Source organism: Quercus robur, chromosome 6, assembly GCF_932294415.1.
Source record: "Quercus robur chromosome 6, dhQueRobu3.1, whole genome shotgun sequence".
In the NCBI taxonomy this organism is placed as follows: Eukaryota; Viridiplantae; Streptophyta; class Magnoliopsida; order Fagales; family Fagaceae; genus Quercus; species Quercus robur.
Window position 1 is genome coordinate 2531289 of NC_065539.1, and position 24077 is coordinate 2555365.

General features: G+C 35.0%; 5 protein-coding genes across 5 annotated transcripts; 2 read left to right on the plus strand and 3 right to left on the minus strand.

Moving 5' to 3' along the window:
* The first annotated feature begins 936 nt into the window (after positions 1-936).
* Positions 937-4267, plus strand: LOC126690572 (L10-interacting MYB domain-containing protein-like). Its single transcript, XM_050385774.1, has 3 exons — positions 937-1221; positions 2748-3103; positions 3453-4267. The coding sequence occupies exons 2-3, from the start codon at positions 2750-2752 to the stop codon at positions 3978-3980; spliced, it is 882 nt and encodes a 293-aa protein (XP_050241731.1). The 5' UTR covers positions 937-1221; positions 2748-2749; the 3' UTR covers positions 3981-4267.
* An 850-nt stretch (positions 4268-5117) lies between these two features.
* On the minus strand, positions 5118-9735 carry LOC126690569 (protein ALTERED PHOSPHATE STARVATION RESPONSE 1). The gene is made up of 4 exons (XM_050385770.1): positions 8497-9735; positions 8123-8322; positions 7483-7706; positions 5118-6227 (listed from the first exon to the last, which is right to left on the minus strand). The coding sequence occupies exons 1-4, from the start codon at positions 9203-9205 to the stop codon at positions 5444-5446; spliced, it is 1917 nt and encodes a 638-aa protein (XP_050241727.1). The 5' UTR covers positions 9206-9735; the 3' UTR covers positions 5118-5443.
* Positions 9736-13652: 3917 nt separating this feature from the next.
* Positions 13653-18864, plus strand: LOC126690575 (L-ascorbate peroxidase 3-like). Its single transcript, XM_050385778.1, has 9 exons — positions 13653-13846; positions 14161-14285; positions 14447-14496; positions 16438-16503; positions 16572-16620; positions 17762-17844; positions 17935-18017; positions 18149-18251; positions 18431-18864. The coding sequence occupies exons 1-9, from the start codon at positions 13734-13736 to the stop codon at positions 18623-18625; spliced, it is 867 nt and encodes a 288-aa protein (XP_050241735.1). The 5' UTR covers positions 13653-13733; the 3' UTR covers positions 18626-18864.
* On the minus strand, positions 18837-20979 carry LOC126690574 (protein POLLENLESS 3-LIKE 2). Its single transcript, XM_050385776.1, has 4 exons — positions 20695-20979; positions 20375-20587; positions 20076-20231; positions 18837-19992 (listed from the first exon to the last, which is right to left on the minus strand). Exons 1-4 carry the CDS (start codon positions 20860-20862, stop codon positions 19078-19080), a joined length of 1452 nt encoding a protein of 483 aa, XP_050241733.1. The 5' UTR covers positions 20863-20979; the 3' UTR covers positions 18837-19077.
* Positions 20980-22898: 1919 nt separating this feature from the next.
* LOC126689588 (probable pectate lyase 19) lies at positions 22899-23674 on the minus strand. The gene is made up of 2 exons (XM_050384824.1): positions 23240-23674; positions 22899-23063 (listed from the first exon to the last, which is right to left on the minus strand). Exons 1-2 carry the CDS (start codon positions 23672-23674, stop codon positions 22899-22901), a joined length of 600 nt encoding a protein of 199 aa, XP_050240781.1.
* Positions 23675-24077: the final 403 nt, after the last annotated feature.

Genomic DNA, 24077 nt, shown 5'->3' on the forward strand with positions numbered 1-24077 from the left:
AAAAAAAAACTTAAAATCTCAATCATTAAAAAAAAAAAATGAAAAAGAAAAAAGGAAAAAAAAAGAAGGGTAAAAAAAAAGGTAAAAAATGTTTAGGAGTGGGGAGAATCCTGATTCGAGTAGTATCCATTGAGTAATTCTAAAGTATTCTTGGGAGTATAGAGAATAATGCTCCCTCCTTTCACGTCTATAGTAAGGTCTATTCATTAAATTTATAAGAGAAATGCTAACGAGTGCCCTTAAAGCACTGGTTAAGAATTCAATTGAAGAAAGTTTTTATAGAAAAAGAAAAAAAATAATTAATGTTTTGACAGTTTTTTTCATTTCCTATAAAAGTGATGTCAAAACTTTCTTAAAATGAATTGTTAACAAGTGCCCTAAGGGCACTCGTTAGCATGACCCAATTTATAATAGGGTCTACTTTAAGTGTGAGTTTGGAAGCGCGTTTTGCGCGTTTCTAATGGCTGCGTTTTTTTTAGTGGATCCATGGGCACTGTTCATGGAGAAATTATTATTTACACCAGGAGAATTGCTGATGTGGTCCTCCCTGACCAATGAGATGATACCATCTATACAAATGTATGTGTAAGCTTCCTAATCAGTATAAAGAATAAAAAATAAAAATTACCAGATGATGTTACATTCGCATAAATAATAGCATTTTATTGGTTGAGAGGTGAGAGAGAATCAAGTCAGCAATCCTCTTGGTGGATCTAATAATTTTTCCTGTTCATGAGACTCGCAATTTGGAAAAATGCAAATTTAACTTTAAAATTGAGTCTTACGGCACTATTCACATTTTTAAAAATTATTTTATTACAATTTTTTTTTGAATGTGCTACAGTATTTTTGGTTTTTAATTTTTAATTTTTAATAAAAAGTGGTATCCACGTTAGAAAAGAAAGTACAATTTCTCCGTTATACCTATCAATTTTCGGTACCCATTACCCAAAAACAAAAACAGGTCCGGGTGGAGGGGGTGCGTGCAATGACATTTTGTCCCGAATCATCCAAAGACAAAGCGAGCATTGTTTGAAAGAATAAAAGAATTTTCTTCAACAAAAACTCTCAGTTCCCAAAATCAGAGAAATGTTAATGGGCTATTTCAAAAAGTAGTTTTCGTTATTTTATTAGTAATTTTTTTTTCTTCTTCTAGTACAATCCCCTTTTGCCAAATTATCTTCAGCGCCACCGCGAGTCACTCAGGGCTTTTCTCAAAAGGTGCATTGCTTTCCTCTCTCTCTCTCTCTGCTTCTTCAGGGTTTTAGTTTGCCTGGCTGTTAATATAATCTCATTTTTTCCAAATTTTAGGGTTTTCCAATTATTCTTCATTTTCCTAATAAATTTAATTGTCCATTATATAATCACCATGAGCTCAACTTTGCATTAAATTATGGTTTTTGCTCAGCACCTATCGTTTGTACATTAGGGCTTTTATTATTATTTTTTATTTTAATTTTGGGTGCATGAACGCAACTTAAGTGTTCTCTGTGTTATTGTTGGATTCTTATTTCAATTATATGTAGACATTTTGTTTGGTGATGCATATTGGTGGCACAAAGTTTTAATTTTTGTTTAAAAATGATGAATTGTTGGGTTTGTTTGGTACAAAGTAATGGAACCCAATTCTGGGTTTCTAAAGTATTCTTTAGAAAAGGAATAATGGTTCTTTTACCAATAATTCAAAGCTGGAATTTGGGTGGATCATAGGCTTTTTTTTTTTTTTTAAATATATATATTTTTTGAGAATTGGATTGTAGTTTAATACTGTTGCCCATGAATATGAGAAAATGCAGCTATGTATGTGAATTGTAAGAAAATGATTTTACTTTAAAATAACCCCAAGGTTCAAATGCTCTTTCAGTTTGATGCGAGCATACCAGTGTTTATTCTTGAACTAGTTCCCTAATAAGTAATAACAGATTTTGAAATAAAGCAATGCAAAATTCAGCTGCTTGTTTGTTTAGAATAATTTTAAATTAGTTACAGAGACAAGAGTAAGAGTCTCTCATGTCTTTTGGTATTTGTCTGTGTTGAGTACTGTTGAGCTAGTCTTCGTTTAAGTTATCCATAGTCCTTTCTTGGTCTAATTTCCTATGCAATTTAGCTACTGTTAGTTAAAAATCAGTTATTATGAACCTCCAAAAGTTACTTCTTAAATCTAAGTGGTTTTATAGATTTGTGAGGGGCGTGATATTGACTTTAAATAGCAAGTTCTTTGAAGAAGAATCTTTGTCGGTGAGTGCGAGAATTACTACTTTGTGCCGACAAGTACAGAATGTTTTGTAGCATATAATACTATGTTTCTTCTGAATAATTGGAAACCCCAATCTGTTAGTTGAGCTCTTTATGTTTAGGGTTTTATCTTTGGAAGGGAAATAAATTCTTTTGTATGTTTTGTCTATTCTGAGAAGAAGCCTTAATAATATTCAGTTGATCGACTTTGAGATCACCTTTGATGTGATCGTACACAGAAATTATGTAGGACTCGTCCAAGGAGAACTTAATAGAGGTGATTATATCTTGTAGGCTAACATGCCAATCTCTATTTTCACCTTTGCATTTTCCCTACCCTTTTGGGGTGGTGGCCATTTGAACTCATCCTAGACTTCAAGCAGTTATTTGCACCTCATTTACATGTGTTCTTTGAGCAGCCTTTATGTTTGCTGCTTTTGTGGTGGTTGTTACATTTGATGCTTTTTTCCCTCCCTTCTTTATAAAACCTGGGGTTTTGTCTATGGAATTAGTGATGTCAAGCCGAGTAACTCGCTCAAGAAGAGAACCACCTCAGCAGGATGACCAAGCAAGAGCTAGATGGACAACATCTCTCACTAAGATACTTGCAGACTTGATGATTAACCAAGTTCAAAAAGGGAACAGACAAAAAAATTCTTTTAGCAAGAAAGCATGGAGGTATATCTCTGCTGAATTTTATAAGAAAACAGGGCTGAAATGGGACAAGGAGCAATTGAAGAACCGATATGCAGTCTTGAGGAGGCAGTATATTACTGTGAAGTCACTTCTTGATCAAAGTGATTTCAGTTGGGATGAATTCACGGGGACTATTATAGCCAAGGATGAAGCATGGACTGAATACATCAGGGTATGTTGCTTTCATATCTGTTGCCTTTTAAACAAAAATTCAAACCTGCCTGAGCTGGAGGAATTTTTCTAACCTCATGACATTGGCTGCTGATCCTTGATATTTATTAAAAATTTTGTATTGTTTTTGTATTCAAAAGGGGTAAAGCATGCTGGACTTGATAGTAACAAATTTTTTGTTGAAAATTCCATAGAATGATGTTTTAGGCCAATTTTTGGTCTTACTACCAGCCAATAATATATATCTGCTCTAGGTTGGAGTTCCTCCAAGTCGAGGCAGGAGCTGATTGCCTGATTTATGTTCTTTATTAATCATCCATCATCTACTCCCTATGGAACATGCCTAGCAGGGACATCCTGATGCCGAGACTTTGAAACACTCTGGCTGCCCAATCTACAAGGAGCTATGCTTGATATTCTCAGAATCAGCTGCCAATGGGAAACACGATTCGTTTGCTGAAGATGAGGGAGGGAGTCCTTCCATTCAATGTGCAGATCCCTTGAGCATGCACCCTGAGTCCATGTCAGATTCTGATGAAGTGGATGACATTATAGATGACCACAAAACTACTCAACCGACCACTCCTTGTTCAACAGCAAATCGTAAGAGAGGTCGTAAAGGAATGGATGACGTTATTGCAGGAGCTATAATGGAGATGGCCGCTGCTTCAAAGCTAAGGACAGCCGCCATGCTGCAATGTAATGCCCGACATACCATAGCCGATTGTATAAGAGAACTGGATGAGATGCAAGGTGTTGATGAAAAGGTCTATTTGGCTGCTCTAGATCTATTCAACAAGCCTAATGCAAGGGAGATTTTCTTGTCTCTCAAAGGTGACAAGCGCTTGATTTGGTTGCATAGCAAGTGTGCTGCTTAATCCAGCACCTTTAGGCTGACAGAGGAAACAGCTTGTATTTGGTCGGGTCATCTGCTATATATCTAGTAAATAATAGTAGCATTTTTCTCCTTGTGTACAGCGACCAAGTACCAGTTGGCTTGTATATGTTTAGTTCAGGTTTCAGTGTTAGGCATTCTAAACCAAAATTTAAGAATAATGCTATATTAATTTTAGTGCAAAATACGCACATGGTCTTTATTATATTTATATGGCTTTGTTTGATTGGAAAAATGGAAAACGGAGAATAGAAAATGTGTTTTTCATCGTGTGATGTGTGTTTGGAAAAGAGGGTGAAAAAGTAAAAAGATAAAGAGTAAGTTACTACTATACCCTTATTATTAAAAGTAAAAGAAAGAAAAAATGGGGTACTTCTGACTTTTTTGTTCTCAAGGTCATTTTCTCCCCTCTTTTCTTTTCAATTTGAAAAGAGAGAAAAAATGGCAAAACCGGCTCACATTTTTCTTCCTTTTCCTTCTCTCAGCTTCCATTCCATCTTTTCTTCTGAATCTTCTCATACCAACCAAACATGGTGTATAAAGTTATTTAAAATTTAGAATAATTTTATACAAATATATGTGGTTCCTTGGATAAAACCTAGGTGTATACTATTTAGGTATTGTTTTTTAAATAGAAGTCTATTTTTTAGTTAAGTAACTATATTTTTGAATTTTAAGAAGAAAATCTAAGTAACAATACATAAATTTTGTCCATTGGCTGATATTACTGGTCCAACCCATCAAGCATGCGCGAGTGTGAAGCCAATTGGGTTAGATATAAAAAAGGCTAAAAAAGAAAAAGAAAAAAAGAAATGTCCATCAATACCATTGCAATTTGCAACTACGAAGCTTCAAAGAAAGATATTGTTATGTAGGCTTGGCTCCACAATTCTATTCGCTTATTTTTTTTTTTTTTCTATTCGCTTATTTTACCACAACGAAACCACGCTTGGCGACCTTTCCAAGAGGCATTTTTTTTTTTTAATCTCTAGACGACCGTAAAGTTGGGCTTCTACATTCAGATAAAAAGTGCATTATACAAAATATAGTGGATCAAAACGATGTTAAACCACATTCATAAGCAAAACCCTTCATCAGAAATAGAAAACAAACAATGAAGTAAAACCAAAAGCATCCAAACGCTTTCCTATGACAAAGACAAAACGAAGGTATAAAATCTAATTGAAAACTCCTAGCTAAATTACATTCAAACTTTCAAATATTGTGTATCAAACTTAACTGAACCACTGGACAAACACCAAAGTCTTCAAGCCTAGAAAAATTACTAAAAGTCTCAGCTCTGAATTAAATCTGGGCCGAATGGATTTGCAAAGGAGGAGAATCCTGAAAATCTTATGGAGTTCACTTTTGTCTAGCCAAAACCAAAAGGATGCACTTCTATATACAAAAACCACTGCTGTCATTTTTCCTAAATCTGGTCTTCTCTCAACCTAGTATCCTCTTCACATCAAGCTCCTCACCGGCGCTTTTGGCTTTGTTGTATACTGATTCAAATGCTTGCATACACACGCTAGAAAATCCAACTACGGCTTGAAACACATGCGGAAAGCTCATCTGAAGATTATTCAGTGTCATTGCCCTTGTTACACCAACTGATTTTTCATGCTTAGTTTTCTCCTCCTCTGCCTTTGCTCTCAATATTTCCACCTTTGCTCGCTTATCTGCAACTGGGTCCTTGCCACTTGTAGTGCTATAGGATTCTGCCATGGAATATGGACCATACTTGCACTCGAGTGATCTAAGCTCAGTGACCTTCTTCTCAAGCTCTTTAAATACAGATTCTGACTTCTTTTTTTGCTTATGCTCGTCCGCTTGTTGAACTACAATGGCGTGGATTACTGTTAAGAGGCTCTTAATCCCTTCAGATGCCACCCTGTCTGGAATATGCTCAACTGCAATGTGCCATTCTTCACAAAGTGAGTAAATTTTGGATTCCTCAGAAGTTCTGGATAGTGGATTTTTGCTGATTTGAAAGAGGCTAAGTCGGAGCCAGCCTGCAAGGGACTGGATGTAATCCCTTTGGGCCTTGACCAGGTTGCTAAAGGACTGGTGCCATTGCTGGACTTCAAGCTCAAGCTGGAGAGTTGATTGTTTGTGAATCTCGGATGTGGCTTCAGTTGATGGGATGGTTTTGAGGTATTTCAGCTGCTGAACTATGTGGGTTTGGACTTGGTGGCACTCATACATGCTCCTCCACATGCACATTAACCTGCAATGCCAAACAATGAGTTAAAAATGTTGAGACTCGTTTCATCTTTATAAAAAGTTCAGTGTATAATTCAAATAATGACTGCAAATTTAAACAAAATGACTTGCCCAGTTTCTCCTAAGGCAAGTCACGCCAATATTTTGAAATAGATAAATGAAAAACAAAAAAGAAAAAGAAAAGAATTATGGAAAATTCCAAAGACTAAGGATATCATAGCGTCGGCTCACCAATGCCACATCATGCATGTAAAAAAATCTGCATGCCTATGGGCAATGGCACATTATTCACAGGTTACATTAACTTAACTTTGGCTCATTGTGAATGCCTAATCCTAAGTGCAAGAATTGTTGTTCTTCATTTCCTAGTTAGGCATGTCCAATGGATGTGTGCTTATTATTGTTTATATTAAAATAAAGACAGTTTATTTCCAAAAGGAAAAAAAAAGAGGAATCAATATTTGAGGATTACAAAAGGGAATACAAGGCTGAGTTGCATACATGGCATGCTAGTATAGCCAACATTGCATACATGGCATGCTAGTATAGCCAACCTGTGCAAGTAGTGAAACCTCAGAATAATAGTACACTCACAGCCACAATATTGTCTCCCTTGGGAAGACATTCAAAAGAAAAAGGGGTAGCAAAAGATAAGGCCTGAATAGTGAATTCTAAGGAGAGAGAGACCCACCTGACAAGGTCGTTGTACATGACACAATTGTAGTCCGTATATTTATGCAACAAAAGCAAACAAGGGGCATGATGAAACAACCCAGTAAAAGCAGTCAAAAGATTTTTTTTACTGTAGTACTAGCAATAGCATGCATATCTTCTGAGTACTGACCCAAAAATATCAATACAGTTGACTTCTCATGCTGCTAAAACCAGATATGTTCAGTAGTCAATTGCTTATCTTTTACCTATTAATTTGAACACCCAAACCATATGTCAGAAAAAAAGAACTGTATTCTTTGCATCCTGGATCATATTAATACAGAAAAAGACATTGTTTGAATGCCTTTCTAAAAGCCCTTAAAAAATAACTACACTCAGTCACTCACAAAGAAAACTCAGAAGAAAAGCCATAGGAATTGAGCAAAAGATTCCTGCCAATGGGTCATCTTTCTTCAATGGATTTTTGAGTTTTAAAAACTCACTTGAGTAGAGATGGGGGTACTGAGATGATTCAAGGGCTCTTTTCCTATGCTATTATTATTTAATTTAAGGGGCATGACATGAGTGATAGGAAAAAGACTAACCCTTTGACAAGCTCAATCAGTTGTGGATACAGTTCGGTTTCTCTTAATTTGATGATCTCAGAAGAGGTGGACTCTATGGCTTGGGAAGCAACCATCATTTGTGATTCTAACTTTTCAACCTCTTTCTTGGTCTTCTCAGTCTTCACATAGTCAGCCCTCTTCAACTCTAGCTTCCTTAGATGTGCCACCCTTTTCTTATGCTCTATCTTTAAGGTCTCAGCAGTCTAACAACATCACACAATAAAATTGCAAGTAGAAGGGGGACCAAAATAAAACTTAAACACAATACAAAACTTATTAAGAATTTGAATAATCTGACCTAATAGTAATGGATACAAATGGGGGCCAGTGGCTACTTTTTGACTAATCAATTGTAGTTAAAAGGCCCCAAGATTAACATGTCATTCTTTGAGCTCTAAAAGCAAAAAGAAACACAGGAAAAAACTCATGGAAGCATAAAAGGACAAAAATAGATTTGCTAATTTTGTTTTCTGTGCTTGTGACTTTATGTAAAGGAAAATTCGATCACGAGCCCACAAGGGAAGCAGAGAAACTTTTTTATTTTATTTTCTTGGGCAATTAAGGAGCAATGGATCATACAGAAACTCTGAAAATTTGAAGCTTTGAACTAAAATTTTACCTTGACTTCCTGATACAATTTCTTCTCCCAAGCGTATAGTCTCTCCACAGTTGAACAATGGCTGTTACTGACAATAGCCCCGCTTGCAACACTACTTCCAAGCATTTCCTCACCCAACTTCCCAAAACCATTTGATTTTGGACTCAAATTCCATGTCCACGTCGATGGACTCAAATTACACCCATAGTTATAAACTTTTCCTGCCAAAACCAAATTAAAGACACAGACAATAATCCCTCTAATTACTGCAAAATTTAACCAAATATAGAAAAAAAAATGCCCATAATCTTATAATTCATTTTGAGTAAAATTTAAGTCCATAGCAAAACAAATCTATAGCACAAATCCAAGAAAAAAGCTGTTTAAGGCCTTACCTCCTTTACTCTGAGATGAATAGCTAATAGAACTTGAAACTTCCAAGAGGATTGAGACTTGGGCACCAGCATCAGCAGCTTTGAGAAAATACTCATCAAGCTCTTTCACAATCTCAACAAGATCTTTACTATTCCTTGACACCACCATAGCAAGCTCACTCGCGGTAGTGTCCTTAGAAAAACCACTGACCACCGAAGGTGGCGGCGTGGTACTCGCTGCCCCAATGCCCGTCGTGGTAGCCACCGCCTCCGAAGCCATCGTGGTGGCCTCATCCCACTCCTCCTCCTCCGTCACGGACCGCACAAATGGGTCCCAGAAATCCCACGTGGAAGTCGACGCCATAGGCGGAGGAGGCGGCGGCGGCGGCGGAGGTAGAGCTGGCGAGGCAGTCATTGATGTCCAGGTGTCGGAGCCGGGACTCATTGGAGGTGGAGGAGGCGGAGGTGGCGCCGGAGTCTGCGGCGGCGGAGAAGGAAGAAGTGGTTGCATGTGGTAGTTGTTGTGGTGGTGGTGGTGGTGGTGGAGGTTGGTTTCGGCATTGGCGAACTGGAGAAGAGCTGAACCAGTACTACGAAGTGAACGGAGGTACATGCTGTGTGTTGCTGAGAATGCTTGCCTTGCCTTTACCAGTTGTTTCATGTACCTTTTTCTTGCTTTGCACCTTGACACGATCTCTTCTCTCTCTATTCTCGAATAACAACAACCCATTTTCTTCTTCTTCTGATAGATCAAGCTTCTTCACTCTCTTTGAGTTTGGAGATTTTGGAACCAAAAGTAAAAGAAATGCCTTCAAAAAAATAAAAGGCAGATCTTTTTTATTTTTTAAGGTTTAGTGTTTTTACCTTACTTTGACGAGGAGAGAACTGTTACTTTGCCCTTAGAAGCTTTGATAAACGGCGGGTCCTTCATGTTGATGTGTTTGATTGTGACTCAAGTTTTTCAATTTGAGCCAAAAAAATCAGCTTCAGAGTTACCAAACAAACCTTTGTTTTTTCAACTTTCTGGGTTCTTCAAATCACTCTTCCAAGTAGGTACTATGAAGTATGAATCTAGAAAACTCTCTCTAGAGAAGTAAAGTACAGACAATGCTAGTTTGGTTTGGTTGATATGAGTACTTGGGTGGGGATGGTGGTGGTGAAGGAACAGTGAGAGAAACAGAACAGTTTTGAGAGGTGTCAGGAGCAATGAGTGTTGGGCAGAGGGCCAGTGGTTTTATTTTTATTTTTATTTGAGCTTGTTTCCAAAGTGCTTTACCCTTATGCTTATCAGCTTATGCACTAAATAAATTATTACCATGAAACTTGTGGGAGTAACATGCAGATGCAAGCAAAGCAAAGAGACACGGACATCCCCCATGTCCCAAATGTTGTTTCTTTATAGGTACATACAAATACAATATTGCTAATTTGCTATACTGATTGTTGCTTTGGGAGTTAAAAAGAGGGCATTTTGGTAAAATCAATTTTCCAACGGCCATTTCAATTCTCAAACCTATATATGGAAATATTTCAAAATACTTTAGGGAGGATCACTGAAAGTATAAGGATTGTTCATATAAACTCATCGAGAAATGGTTGGAATTTTGAAATGGCTACAGAGTTAATTAGTGTTGGCTTGTTGCTAATGACGTTTGGGAAATGATGTTTAATTACGTATTTATTGTTTTTATCTTTTTTTCTTTTGCATTAGCTTTTCTTTTTCTGCTTGAATTTCTTTTGATTTACTATACCTCACATCATAAAAGCTATAATGATTCTTACCGGATCTTACACAGTAATATAGAAGCGTAGTGTAGAAATTGCTCTCTGGCTTTCACTATTGGATCAAGAATAATCTCCTCATTTTCCAAACATTTTTCCTCCACCCCCAAAAAAAAAAATATAATCTCCTCAATAAAATTATGCAAATTATCCCCATCTATTACTAAGTACCATAAATTTGTTTAAAAATTAACAGAAAACTTGGTGTTTTATTTTATTTTTGGGGGGGGGGGGGGGGGGGGGGGGGAATTGTGCATTGTTCATACTGAAAATGCCTAAACATCAAAGTACCGATTTTGCGATTAAAATCAAATAGGGCCAACATCTTTTTAAAAAAAATATTATTATAACATTATAATAAGTGACAGAATTCAGAATTCCAAATTGTTTTATTTATTTATTTTAAATCTCAAGCTCAGTTTTATCCCAATTGTTTTTCTTTGAAAAAAAAGGTCAAGCCTACTTTTTGATTTGAAGGTCTCAAATTCAGTTTTTTTTTTTTTTTTTTTTTTTTTTTTTTTTTTTTTTTTTTTTGAAGAGAGAAGGAATATATATATATATATATATATTGGAGTGAATCTATTGAAAATCAATAGATTATGGATATTGGTGTTGTTTGGAGTCAATCTCAGCAAGTTTAAAGTGGATGAATGGCTTGATGGAAGAGAAGTGTGATTTGGAACAAATCATAAAATGACAGTTGAGTTGGCTTAGAGAGTCATGGAGGTGAGGAGAATTATTTCTAATGAAGGAGATGATATTTGTTTCCTAACATTCTAGATGAGTAAAATTTTAATTTATGCCTGATTTATCCATTTGTAATTCCTTGATCCATTTGACTTAAATGATACTCTGTGATAGTAGCTTTGTTAATGTAATTTGAGAATTAGGATTTTCTATTAAAAAAATTGTTGATTTTAACAAAATTTTCAAAATTGACAAAGGATATTGGCCTACCACAAATCAATTAGGGAGTTAATTGTTCATTTTTTATAGTTTAGTGGTGGATTGAATTGTTTGTTTTTCATTTACCAATAATCACTCACCACATCAACAATTTGTAAATTTTTTTATAAAATAATTTGTATCTCTAACATTATTTTATAACATAATGGGCTTGAGTGCAATTAATAATAATGCTTATTATACTATTTAGCTATCATATATTTTTCAACCTTTTGAAAATGAGATAAAATTTAAACCGGATGTGGATGTAAATACTTTTGTTTAGGCCCCCCAATAAATGTGCGCCATCTCACATTTTTCAAATACAAGAATAGATAGCAACACATTATATCACAACCCATTAATCCCATCCACCAATATAATTCAGACATTAGGAAAAAGAGAGGTATTACGTCCACAATATTTTTACAATATTTTCACAACAAATCATAGGTAGTTAATTGTTATTGGTTCAAATTTAAACCTAATACTAAGACTATTTTTTTGTTCCAACAATAACAACCTGACACTTAATATTTGTTGTAAAAATCTTGTGAAAATATTATGGACATATCATTTCTCTTAGGAAAAAAGTTCAGCTCAAATCCATCATTGGTAGCCATTTGATAGCTCCAACCGGGCTGTCGCCGCCGCTTACTAAGCGCTGGTTCTATCCCGGCCAAGCAACCACTATCATTTTCTACAGTTAGGCTTGTCTTAAGCTGATTTGATACACTGCAATTACAGTGTGTAAAGCAGGACTTTGAGACCACTTCCGTAAAGAATAATATATGCACACTTTTAAAAATAAATTGTTAGAGAAAAAAACAATACCTAACAACAAAAAATGAAGTTTAAAAAACCACCAGGATTAAACAATGCCTAGGAATAATGTGTGTATCAATGGGAATTAAACTTTGTATTTTACTGCTTCATATTTTATTGGGAACAGTGATGATGGAATCACATTATCAGAGCATTTTCAGGCTAAATGCCTCGGATCTTCTTTGGATTTCCAGCATTGCCACCTCCTCAGACTGAGAATTCACGATTATAATATTGAGCATGCTTAGCTCAAGCTGAGTCAACAAATTAGCTATTAATCTTTTATATATTTTTGTTTTGCTTCTACTTTTGTGACTTTGTGTTGTTTCCAGAAAATATTTCTAACTTTTCTCATTTGGACCATGTAATGACTAGCCTGAAAAGAAAAGCGTTAAGGAGATTGATCTGTTTCGTTCTAGGAGCTCCTAATTTTGATGGCCCAAGGCCCAGCGTGAAACTAAGGCCCGTTTGTTATTTATTTATTTATTTTGATAGGAGGCCCGTTTGTTATTTATGTTTAAATAACATTACACGTATTTTTAAATAATTTTTTATCCACACGTATTTTCAAAAAATACAAATAACGTTATTAAAATAACATTACAAAACGGGTCATAAGTGAGCATATAAAAGAATTCTCATTTCTTTTATGAGTCTTATTAACGGGTGTTTTTAAGACAATAGTTAGTAAACTATATTAGGAAAATTTTAACATCACTTTTTATGGAAAATATAAAAATCTGTTAGAAAAAGTAATTGCTTTATTATTATCCAATAAAATGTTTATAAAAATAGTTCATAAACCAACGTTCTTAAGTCTTAAGACATTCGTTAATATTTTCCTTCTTTTATTAAGAGAGAAATGCTTTATACAAAATATTTTGATTACACTTTTACAACAAATCTTAAATGATATGTTATTATTGATTTTTATTAAAAAAAAAAAAGAATAAGTATTACGTTTACAATATTTTACACAGCACTTTACAACAAATTATAAGTAGTAAGTTGTTATTGATTTTAATTTGAATTTACCATTTAAATTACTTTTTTAACAATCGGTAACAACATATCACTTAGGATTTGTTGGGAGAGTGTTATAAAAATATTGTGAACATAAGTGGTAAATTGTTATTGATTTTAATTTGAATTTCACCACTTAAATTACTTTTTTACAACTAGTAACAGGATACCACTTAGAATTTATTGTGAAAGTATTATAAAAATATTGTAGACATAGTATTTCTCGTTACATAAAAAAAAAAAAAAAATTTTAATTGTGGGTTTAAATTTAAACCAATAAAAACTTACCACCAATAATTTTTTGTAAAAATTAATTTCAGTTGTAAGTTCAAATTTGAACCTGCCTCATACACTACTCCTTTTTTAAATGTATTTTTTCAAAGTATATACTTTGAGTCTTGACAGTAATTTTTCTTTTCAATGTTTTTTTTCAAAAGTATATACTTTGATGGTAAAGTTTTGTTTTCCCTCCAAGGAGAGCAAAATACCAATACTTTCCTTCTTCTCTGCCAAAACCAGTTTAACCTTCCCTTCAAACTCAATCATTCCTTTCGTTTAAAAAAAAAAAGAAAAAAAATCCTTTATATAAACTTTCAAATTCGATTATTGTGTTTATTATGCGCCTTCTTTGTTTTTGTTTGTAGAGAAAGTGCAATCTGTGCTAACAAACTCGGTCTCATCTCATGGCAACACCAGTGGTAGACAAAGAGTACCTCAAGGAAATCGAAAAGGCACGTCGAGACCTTCGTGCTCTTATCTCCAGCAAGGGCTGCGCTCCTATCATGCTCCGCCTAGCGTATTTGCTCTTATCTTTTTCTCTTCTCACATATATTTGATTGTCCAAACAGAGAACTAAGAAACTGACGTGTTATATTTGCAACCATTAGCTGAATCAGCTTATACATGCATTCAATATTGAAATGGACTGAATGATTTTGTGATACAGTGTACCGACTTATAGATCACTCATTATTATTATTTTTTTGATAATTCGATAGATGGAGACGGTGGATTTGAACACTTATTAGTGTCTCCGTTAGAAACACGAGAAACTGCTATTGAAATTAATTGCAAATTTTCAATAATGCTGCATAACATTATCATTGACAGTTGGCATAGTGCTGGAACCTATGATGCCAAAACGAAGACTGGAGGTCCTAATGGCTCAATCCGGAATCCAGAGGAGTTGAAACACACTGCAAATGCTGGTTTGGAAAATGCTGTTAAATTTTGTGGTGAGCTTTTGCTTCTTTATGGTTTTTAGAGAACTGGTTGTAGATAGTATGAATTTTTGTAGGAGCTCCATTCAATTTCGCCACTCAGTGAGTGATCTTGGAAGCCAATTAGCATTCATTTTCATCTAACTGTTCTGCTCCTGCTTTTGTTTTTGATTCAGAGGAAGTGAAGGCTAAACATCCTAAAATCACGTATGCTGACTTATACCAGGTGATTATTTTCTTCCAGGAACAATAGTTGTATTCAATATTTTATTTTATTCTTTTTAAGTTTTGTTTTTTGTTTTGTTTTTTCTGAAAGAGTATTTGATAAACCAACCAACAAACAAAACAAGCAGCAGTAGCTGTACAAGGTCTAGGGACAAAACAGAAAGAAACCTGTCCAGAAGAGCCTACAAAACCAAAACCAAAATGACACCTATAAAAACAAACTTAATTGAGCAAGCTATACAGAATAAAAAATAACCAACATAAGCTGCATAGGTCTCTATTTAAAATAGAGTTCTTCACTTTCCTTGAGCAAGCTAGTTGCCCTCTCACATTATAAGCTATGGCTTTTAAGAGATCTAATCTAGATTTAACTCTGCCCCCATGAATTCTGTACTGCTTGCCAAGCAATTCTGCAGACCAGACTCCTCAAGTTTTGCCTTTTAGATGCTTAAAAGCCCACTTGCCTATTCTTCTATAATTATTGAACTTAAACCTTAACTTTCCAGATACTTTTGAGTGAAAGAACATTAAAAAAATAGGTGGTCCCTGGACTCCATTTTTTGTTCTGCAGAAAGTGCGTAAAAGATCACCTTTAAAGTCTCAAACTCTCAATTAAAAAGTCTGTCTCTGGTTGAGTGGCAAGCCAGAATATAAAAACATGTTTTGGGACATCTTTGGAGAACTAAATGATCCCCACCATTCAGCCTCTGGAAACTTCCTTCTAATTTAGTCCCATACTGAAGCACAATAAAATTATGATCTGCAGTAGGCAACCAAATTACTTATCATCAGTAGCCAATTCCATACCACTCTGACCAGCTTTAATTCTAACAAGAGTTTCAGATCTAGCAGCAGGCCAACACCAATCCCCATTTCTAATTACACCAGACAACTTTGCAGAAAATGAATCATAAAGAGGCCCTTCCATATGGCACATATAGATTGAACTTCCTTGCCCATGTATATGCCTCATAAATGCTTAATAGGAGGTCTACATTGAGGTCTAAGTTGCAAAAATTTTCACCAAAACACCAGGGACAATAATTGGTAAGCCTGAACCCAGGCTACCTATAAAGAGCCACCTTGGACAAGAGCAACCACATATGTATCATCACAACAGCTCTATTCAAATCCCGAATTATTTTCAATTCAAAATACCTTCAGATTTATTATGTCTTGGCATGTAACATATAATCACAGACAACCTTTGTCATTATTAAATAATGTACTTAGTGTAGATATTTGTGCCAAGCAGCAGGGTGTTGAAAATACTCTAAAAAATATAACACACTTAGGTACGGTATAAACTATAAAGGGCTTCTTTTTTCATGTATCAATTTGATAGAGGATCCCATGCTTTTGGTAATTGTGAAATTATGTTTATCTGCATCTCTTTCCTTCGAGAACCTTCTCCCATGATTTGGATAATTATTATTTTTTTAGTCTTTTAAAACACAGGCAGAGCATGTCTACCAGTCATATACACCAAAATGAATGATGGTGCTGGTCATATCAAATGTATATCATTGTTACCATGACAAAAAAAAGAAAAAAAGAAGAAGGAAGTACATCGGCATTGTTTAGATACACTTTTATGCTTTTCATTCACATCCTCAAGATGTTGATGTATTGTTGCTTCTGTATGGAAAAAAAAAAAAAGGCAGAAGTATATCTAATTTACGAAAAAGTTGGCATTGTTCAGATACATTTTTTTTTTTTTTTTTCTCTTCTCTCACATCCTCTCAACCTGATATTTTTCTTATCATGGATGAGGACATATGCTAGATAAGAAATTAATAAATGTTTACATTAAGAATATATTGGCTAATATTTGAATCAACTTGGGATCATCAACCTTTGTTAATATTAATCAAGCTGGTATCTTAATATATTAATATATTAATAATAATTGACTCATCTTCAAATTTTTTTTTTTTTTTAGCTTGCTGGTGTTGTTGCAGTTGAGGTCACTGGAGGTCCTTCTATCGACTTTGTTCCGGGCAGAAAGGTAAGTTTGTGGTAGAAGTTTTTAACACCTAACTAATAGTCTTTAGTAACTTTCTTTATCCCAATCAGGATTCGATGGAATCTCCTGAAGAAGGGCGCCTTCCAGATGCAAAACAAGGTATGCCATTAATGAAATTGCTTTAATTTGTAATGGGGCCATTTTGTGAAACATTAGTTTCTTCAGTCTCTTTGTTTCAGATTAAGGAATGAAGAATAAGGTTTAACTCTGTTCATCTATGGTTGTTAGAGTAAATATACCAGCCTTCTTAGTTGCCTTGGTAGTTTAGCAGGATGTATTGCTACCCCAAGCTCAACAGTTTGAAGGATCTTAGAAAGAAGACAAAAGATTTAATACATGCTTGTGTACCATTATCGCATGTTATAATGGCATTTTGTTACTCAAATTTGCCATCATCCTCATTTGGCCATACTTTCCTTTCATGCACTTGATACTTTGATTAGTTTATAATCCATTTGAAAACATGTATTTTTAATACCAAGAAAATTGGAATTGAAGAAAAACAAGAAACAGGACCTCACACACAAGTATAACAAGCTCACCACCTAGGGAAAATCCAATGGGATACCAAAAGATCACCACCCAAAGGAAATTACCGAGGGTATAACCGTATAGGGCTGAAGCCACCGAACACACTCACCACTCAATGGAAATATGGAATGCACCCAGTGAGATACAAAGTACTAACACAAGTAATTTTCAGAATAATCACTCTCTGATTTATTCATTCTAGCCAACTAGGATATATGGTGTTTAGAACAGCCCTCTTAGTATGGGAAAATTAAATGACTACATGATTCCCAGTACATAGGAAACAAATAGAAGAAAATAAATGATATGGTATTTCTCACAAATTGTAGATTTCAAGATTGACTAAATAAGTGCATTAGGACCAGCCCTAATGGGCTTTGACTAATAGCACTAGCTTTGGATAATTGGGCTAGAATTGGGCCTCCAAGTTCAAACCACAAGATTCGTCAATTTGGACTTGTAAGACAACAGGGGTTGGATTTGTTGGCTTTTTTTATTGGACACTCTCTTGTCATTTTTGGTTACCTGAGATTTTTATATATTATAAAACTTGGTTATTTTGTTCTAAGCTTGGCTATATGCATATTGTATTATTGTTAGAGAAATTGAATGCACAATCTACTTCATTGTGACAGAACATGCAATCATATGCACACATTTAACAGATGTTAAACAAATTAGATTCTCTGTTTATTATTTTTCATGGTAGGCGCAAAGCATTTGAGGGACGTCTTTTATCGCATGGGTCTTTCTGACAAGGACATCGTGGCATTATCTGGAGGCCACACATTGGTAACTTTCTCCAAATATTCAAAATATGGAAAAAGTTCTTCACCATGGTTGAAACATAAATATAATTTATCCTTCTTTTTGGTTCTTTAGGGAAAGGCACATAAGGAGAGATCAGGATTTGAAAGTCTACCTTGGACAAATGATCCTTTGAAATTTGATAACTCATACTTTGTGTAAGAAATCAATAAAAACTTTATATTGGTAGATAAAAACTTGGTTACTATATTCAATTTCAATTATTATAAGAAATATAGTAGGCAAGTTGAAATTTTATTTGATATATATGTTATGATTGATGAATCAGGGCGCTACTAAAAGGGGATTCAAAGAGATTATTGAAACTTCCCACAGACAAGGTCTTAGTTGAGGATCCTGAGTTCCGCCGCTATGTTGAGCTATATGCAGAGGTAGCAGTGTGACATATATTTATTCATATCAAAATGTTCACATTATCTCAAGTGCTCACATTGCATTATTGCTCACATTACTAGCCATCTATCAGTTTGTTTTGATTTTATTATGGCGAAAAAAAAAAAAAAAAAAAAATCAAGTTTGTGACCAAGGGGATTTATCGTTATGATGGCAGGATGAGGATGCTTTCTTCACAGATTATGCGGTATCACATAAGAAGCTTTCCGAGCTGGGCTTCAATCCACCTTCCTTGGGAGCTGCTAAGAGCAGTGCTAGAATTGTAGTTGCACTTGCTGCAGTTGTGGTGTTATTCAGTTACCTTTTCGATATTTACAGAAAAAGTCAAGTGAACAAGACTCAACTTGAATAGAATTTCTACACAAAATCAGTATATTCAAATAATAAGTCACATTTCAACCCAATCAGCAGTCGATTTGTTATTCAAAAAGAAGAATATTCGGATATAATAATATTTATATGTTTAATTTGAAAATGAAAACCATATTTTAGTCACCTTCTTCTACAGATTGTCTTAAATGTTGCCCCCTTTCTCCGGAAGTTTGTAAATAAGATCGGCGATATAAATAAGAAATAATAAAGTTATTATTATTGTGTTAAACCCCTCGTTGAAGGGGCTTACAGGAATAGGAATAAACTTCTGCTGAGTAGACCAACACTAAATAATCTACCATACACTACTATTACTGCTTCTACCTGTAGAATTGCTACTCTTATGTGTAGCCATCTACAGGAACTGAAGTCAAAAGGAGAACAAGTGCATCTCCCACCTAAAAAATTGCTATATAACTTAATAAATTAAAATTAATTCAAGACTCTTGGACTCAAAGAGAGTGTAATGTCTTGAAAAACCTTAAGCCTCTTCTCAATCTTCCTCTGAAATATCCCGGCAGTGTTGCTAGTACCAACTGTCTTTCCTGCCTCATCCGTGCCCAAAACCGCAGCCATGATAGCTTCTTCAAAATCCTTGTTGTCAGGCAACAACTCTGTCAACTTGTCCCCTTTTTCTTCAGGGGAAACGGATAGCTTTCGGGTCTTATTTTCGGGCTGTCTTGATTCCAAAAGCGGCTTCTTAATCTCCCCAATGTCGTTCACTCTGATCAAATTGGCAGCATTTCCAGACCTTGATCTCTTTAGGCCCTCAGGAAATTGATTCCCAACTGGGTCTTCTGCAATGGGCTCCTTAAATTTTGTTGAATAGAATGGTGGTGCAGCAACATTTAGTGAATTGAAGTTAGGAGCAACTTGTTTGATACTTTTCTGCTGGGGTAATACCACTTGGTTTGCCAACATTACGTTGGAATTGATATTCTCATCAGCAAAATCATCCTGGGATTTGATTGAAGGCAAGCTAGTATGATGATCCTTGCAAGGCTGAGGCTGCCAAATCGATGAAGATCCAAGGAAGGCGTCGAAGAGTCTACTCTGTTCGACCCGGTCCCCTCCCTTGTTCATCATTTCAGACTCAAGGTCCTTCAGCATCTGCTGTGCCCTTTCATAGGCTTTGAGATGTGAATCTGTCCCTCTTGGTCCATCTGCCACTGCGGGTTTCACACGCCGCAAATTTTCTTTGGCTTCGGAAATCCTCCCCTGCTTCATCAAACAGATTCCAAGATTGCACATCTTGTTATTATCTGGAGCAATTGAAAGAGCCCTCCGATAGGCATCTTCTGCTTCAATGTAGTTGTTCTGCTGCATCAGTGCCCATCCCAAGTTCCCCTATAACAAGAATTGGCCCTCAATTTCATGTACCCATTATAAACAACAATTAACTAAACTAGTAGAGGCATATGCATTCTTACCAATAACCTAGTTGCTTCTTGTTCCACCGAGACCTGAAATTTCTTTCCTTGAGATCTGGCAGTCTTGGTCCGTTTCCCATTGAAAGCCAGCCCTTGTTGAATCAAGAACAGCTTGTGCTTGAGGAGTGATATTTGGTCATCCAACCTCCCACATCTCTGCAGAAACAAAGGCAAAAAAGAATCAATACTAGTAATCTTGAGTTGTCAGCAAGATCCTAAAGTACCACCAGTTAGTCATCTTGAGTATCCTAAAGTACCAGAAATAATACACAAACTATAAATGTACATCAGCGAATTACCTTGTAAAGATCCAAAAGAATATTGTCAAGAGACTCTTGGGCTTGATCTGAACACCGATGTCTCAGTGACTTGATAGCTTCAATGGCTTCTTCAGCCCGATTTTGTTGCTTCATCACAATAGCCATATCTTTCAGAGCACTATCCACCCTATCCCCAGCATTAATGGCTGACCAAAACAGTGGAATCGCTTTTTCCGGATCCTTATCCACCAACTGTTCAAGCAAAAAAGAAAAAAGAAAAAGACCCATTTAATCAGAACATAAAACAAAGAAAGAAAACACCATTTTGAACCAATTAAAAGAAAACCCAGAAAGCTTGCCTGAACGTTCTTGGCTCTGACATAAGGACTGTCGCCAATTGGGACCTTGTGGGTAACGTGGAAGGACTCAGATCGAGTTCTTGAAACCCCAAGAGGCTTGGCTGGTGAGGAAGGAGCGGACTTGGTGGGTCTGAAACCTGGGGGAGCGTTCCACATATCTTGCAACATCTTTGGGTGACTTTTTTCAGTGGCAGTGATCTCCCAGAGGAGGAAGATAGAAGCGGAAGTCTCTGAGAGAGAGAGAGAGAGAGAGAGAGAGAGAGAGAGATGAGGGGAGAGAGTGAAGGGAACGCTGAGATTTAGAGGGGTATTATGAGATGTATTTTGAATTTTTGACCGTTGGGGTTACCGTTCTACGAACTAGCCGTTGGGTGTTTTCCATATGTTAAGCGCAGATTTAAATTGAAATTTGCGTATCTGCAACGGTAGTCCTCAAGCTTACTGTAATTTCATATTTGCCCAATTTCTTTTTATTCTTCTAATAAGTATCATATCTTATCCAAAAAAAAAAAAGTATCATATCTAGTAATGTTCCATTCACTGCTTTCAAAAAAAAAAAAAATGTTCCATTCACTAATACCCCTAGGCTACTCTATCCTTTTTAGAGGACTTTTTCTTTTACGTCATATTAAACAGCAACTTTGCAACAAACACAATTTCTTTCACATATTGTGAGTGGTGGACAATTACTTTTATATTAGAATCTGCGACTTCAAAAACTTGTGGAAAAAGTAAATTATTCATTAAATGAAAGGAAAGTTTTATTTTATTTATATTTTTTAGAGAAGGAAAATTTCATTTAAACCCTATAGTTTAGGAGTGTAAAAATTAATCCAGTGAAATTTAAATAAAAAAAATAGCAAATTAAACACTACTGTTTCAAAAGTAATAAAATAAGCCTAAGAAGTCAAAAGTGAACCAATTAAACCCCAAAATAATGTCATTCTACTTAAATTGGTTTAGGTTTAATTTGTAACTTTTTGAAAATTTATGGTTTAATTTTTTACTTTTTGAAACTAATGAGGAACAATTTGTGATTTTTTAAAAACCTCAAGATTTAATTTACTACTTTTGAAGTTATAAGGTTTAATTTGTTACACCCCTAAACTATAAGATAAATGTAATTTTCCCTCACTAGAAATATATGAGAAGTAGTGAAATATAGTAAAATACTAAATACCGATGTATAGAGAAGTGGTGAAATATAGGAAATACTAAGAGAGATGTTTTGCTACATACAAGTATATAGCAATTGTTGCATAATGGGTAATGTGGTAGCAAAAAGAAAGTGACAAGTGCCTAAAGGTCCATCTGATCATATACATTGCACATGAACCTTGGTTATGTTACTTTTTTTTTTTGCTACTACATAACCCATTATGCAACAATTACTGCATACAAGTATGCATCAAAAACTTTCTCAAATACATTGGAGCTGTAAAACTTTATTTATTTATTTATTTATTTTTGAGAAGAGCTAAACTCATTTGATTATTGTATGTTTGAGACAAGAATATTCACTTATTACATGAATTAATGTAGTTTTGAAATTTCAAAAAAGAAAAAAAGAAGAAGAAGAATGTAGTGTCTTGTTATATCTTTCTAAAAAAAAAAAGGAAAAAAGAATATATAGATATATATATATATATATATATGTATATAGTGTCTTGTTATATAGTTAATATTTCTCTTCATTTATTATTTTTTTTGAAACCAATATTTTTTTCTTCATTTAAGAAGAGTATATTATTAATTTAAAATATTAAAATATTACATGTGTGTATATTTATGGTATTAGCATGATATTACTTTCTTCCCATGTTGTTATTCTTTTATTCAATTTTGGGATTTTTTTTTTGATGAACAAAAAAGGGTGGAGGGGGGGGGGGGGGGTGGGGTGTGACCAATGTGGCAATCCTACTTTGGCGTGATTATAGTAGCACCCTACCCACTAAGTTCGGGGGCCTACTGGGGTACACGGGGAACATGGTGAGTCATAACTTCCTAGTCTCACGAGGTACACTAGTGAATTTTAAGCTGTTGAGAGAAGCAAACCAAGTGAGTCCATATTTGGAATTGAACCTAGGACCACACACTCAACGTATCTTGTGCATCACCCAAAACCACTAGACCACATCCCATTCAATTTTTGGATATTGGAAAATATGGTTCTTTCAGAAAATATGGTCCTATTGAAAAGTCAATTAATACATAAGCCAGTGAGTGTAGTCATTGTTAACAGCATGGAAGAAACCCCATCTGCACCTTGGCATTCTCTGCACCAATCCCCTTCCAAAATGATTGAACGCCACTGTGACTTGCATTTTTTTATCACCTGCAAAGGTGTCACTTGCACCAAACAACATTACCTGCACCATCATAATAACTCATCATGGTATATCCATTTTACAGTTTAAATTTTATTTATTAAACTTAATAATGTACAAATTGTCACATCATTGAAAAATTATCTTAAATGGCGTAACATTTGATACACTTATATTTATAATATTTAATCTCAACCATAAAATATAGATAAACTTACATCGTTGTGATGGGTGAAGTGGGAGTTTGAAATGGTGATGGCAGTGGATCCTTGAATGGCATCAATAAGACCATCTTGGCAATTGGACATAGAAAGATGATCAAGCCAAATATTTGTGGATCCAAAGATAGAAATTCCATCTCCATCACTCGCTGTCCTAAACCCCACATGGTCCACAGAGTCCCTAACCGTGCCACCTGGTGCCGAAACAATATCATGTATGTGAAGCCCATGGATGATCACGTTCTTAACAAACTGAATGGTAATTCCAGCACCATAGGCAATGTGAACATTAGCCCCGCGTGCATCAATGGTCTTGTGTGAGTTCACAATCAACTCCTGGGACAACTTGATCACCATGCTGTGTGCAAATATGATCCACAAGGGCTTCTTCTGGATCACGGCATGACCTAGAGTTCCCGGCTTTGGTGTCATTGCCTATTTTGATAAATTATGTTATTGTGCATTATATTTTCCTAATTTGTTTTTCCTATACAACTAAACTATTTGAGTTTCAAATATATTATTCAAAATTTTCATTATCTTAAAAAGAGATTATTATATTTATAATTTTTCTTATTGTAGGAGTAGTTTCGAACTATTGATTGAGTTTCGTTTACTAATATAGATACATGAACTTGAAACTACATATTTCTTAGATATTCCTAAGAGACTATACCATATTATAAATTTAATATTTAAAATAATGTGTGGGAAAAAAGTAGACTTTATGTCTAAAATTGAACACTTGACCTATCAAAATGAAAGAAAATAATCTGTATAACACAAAGAGAACATGATCCTTTTTTTTTTTTACTGCATACACTTTTAAAATTGG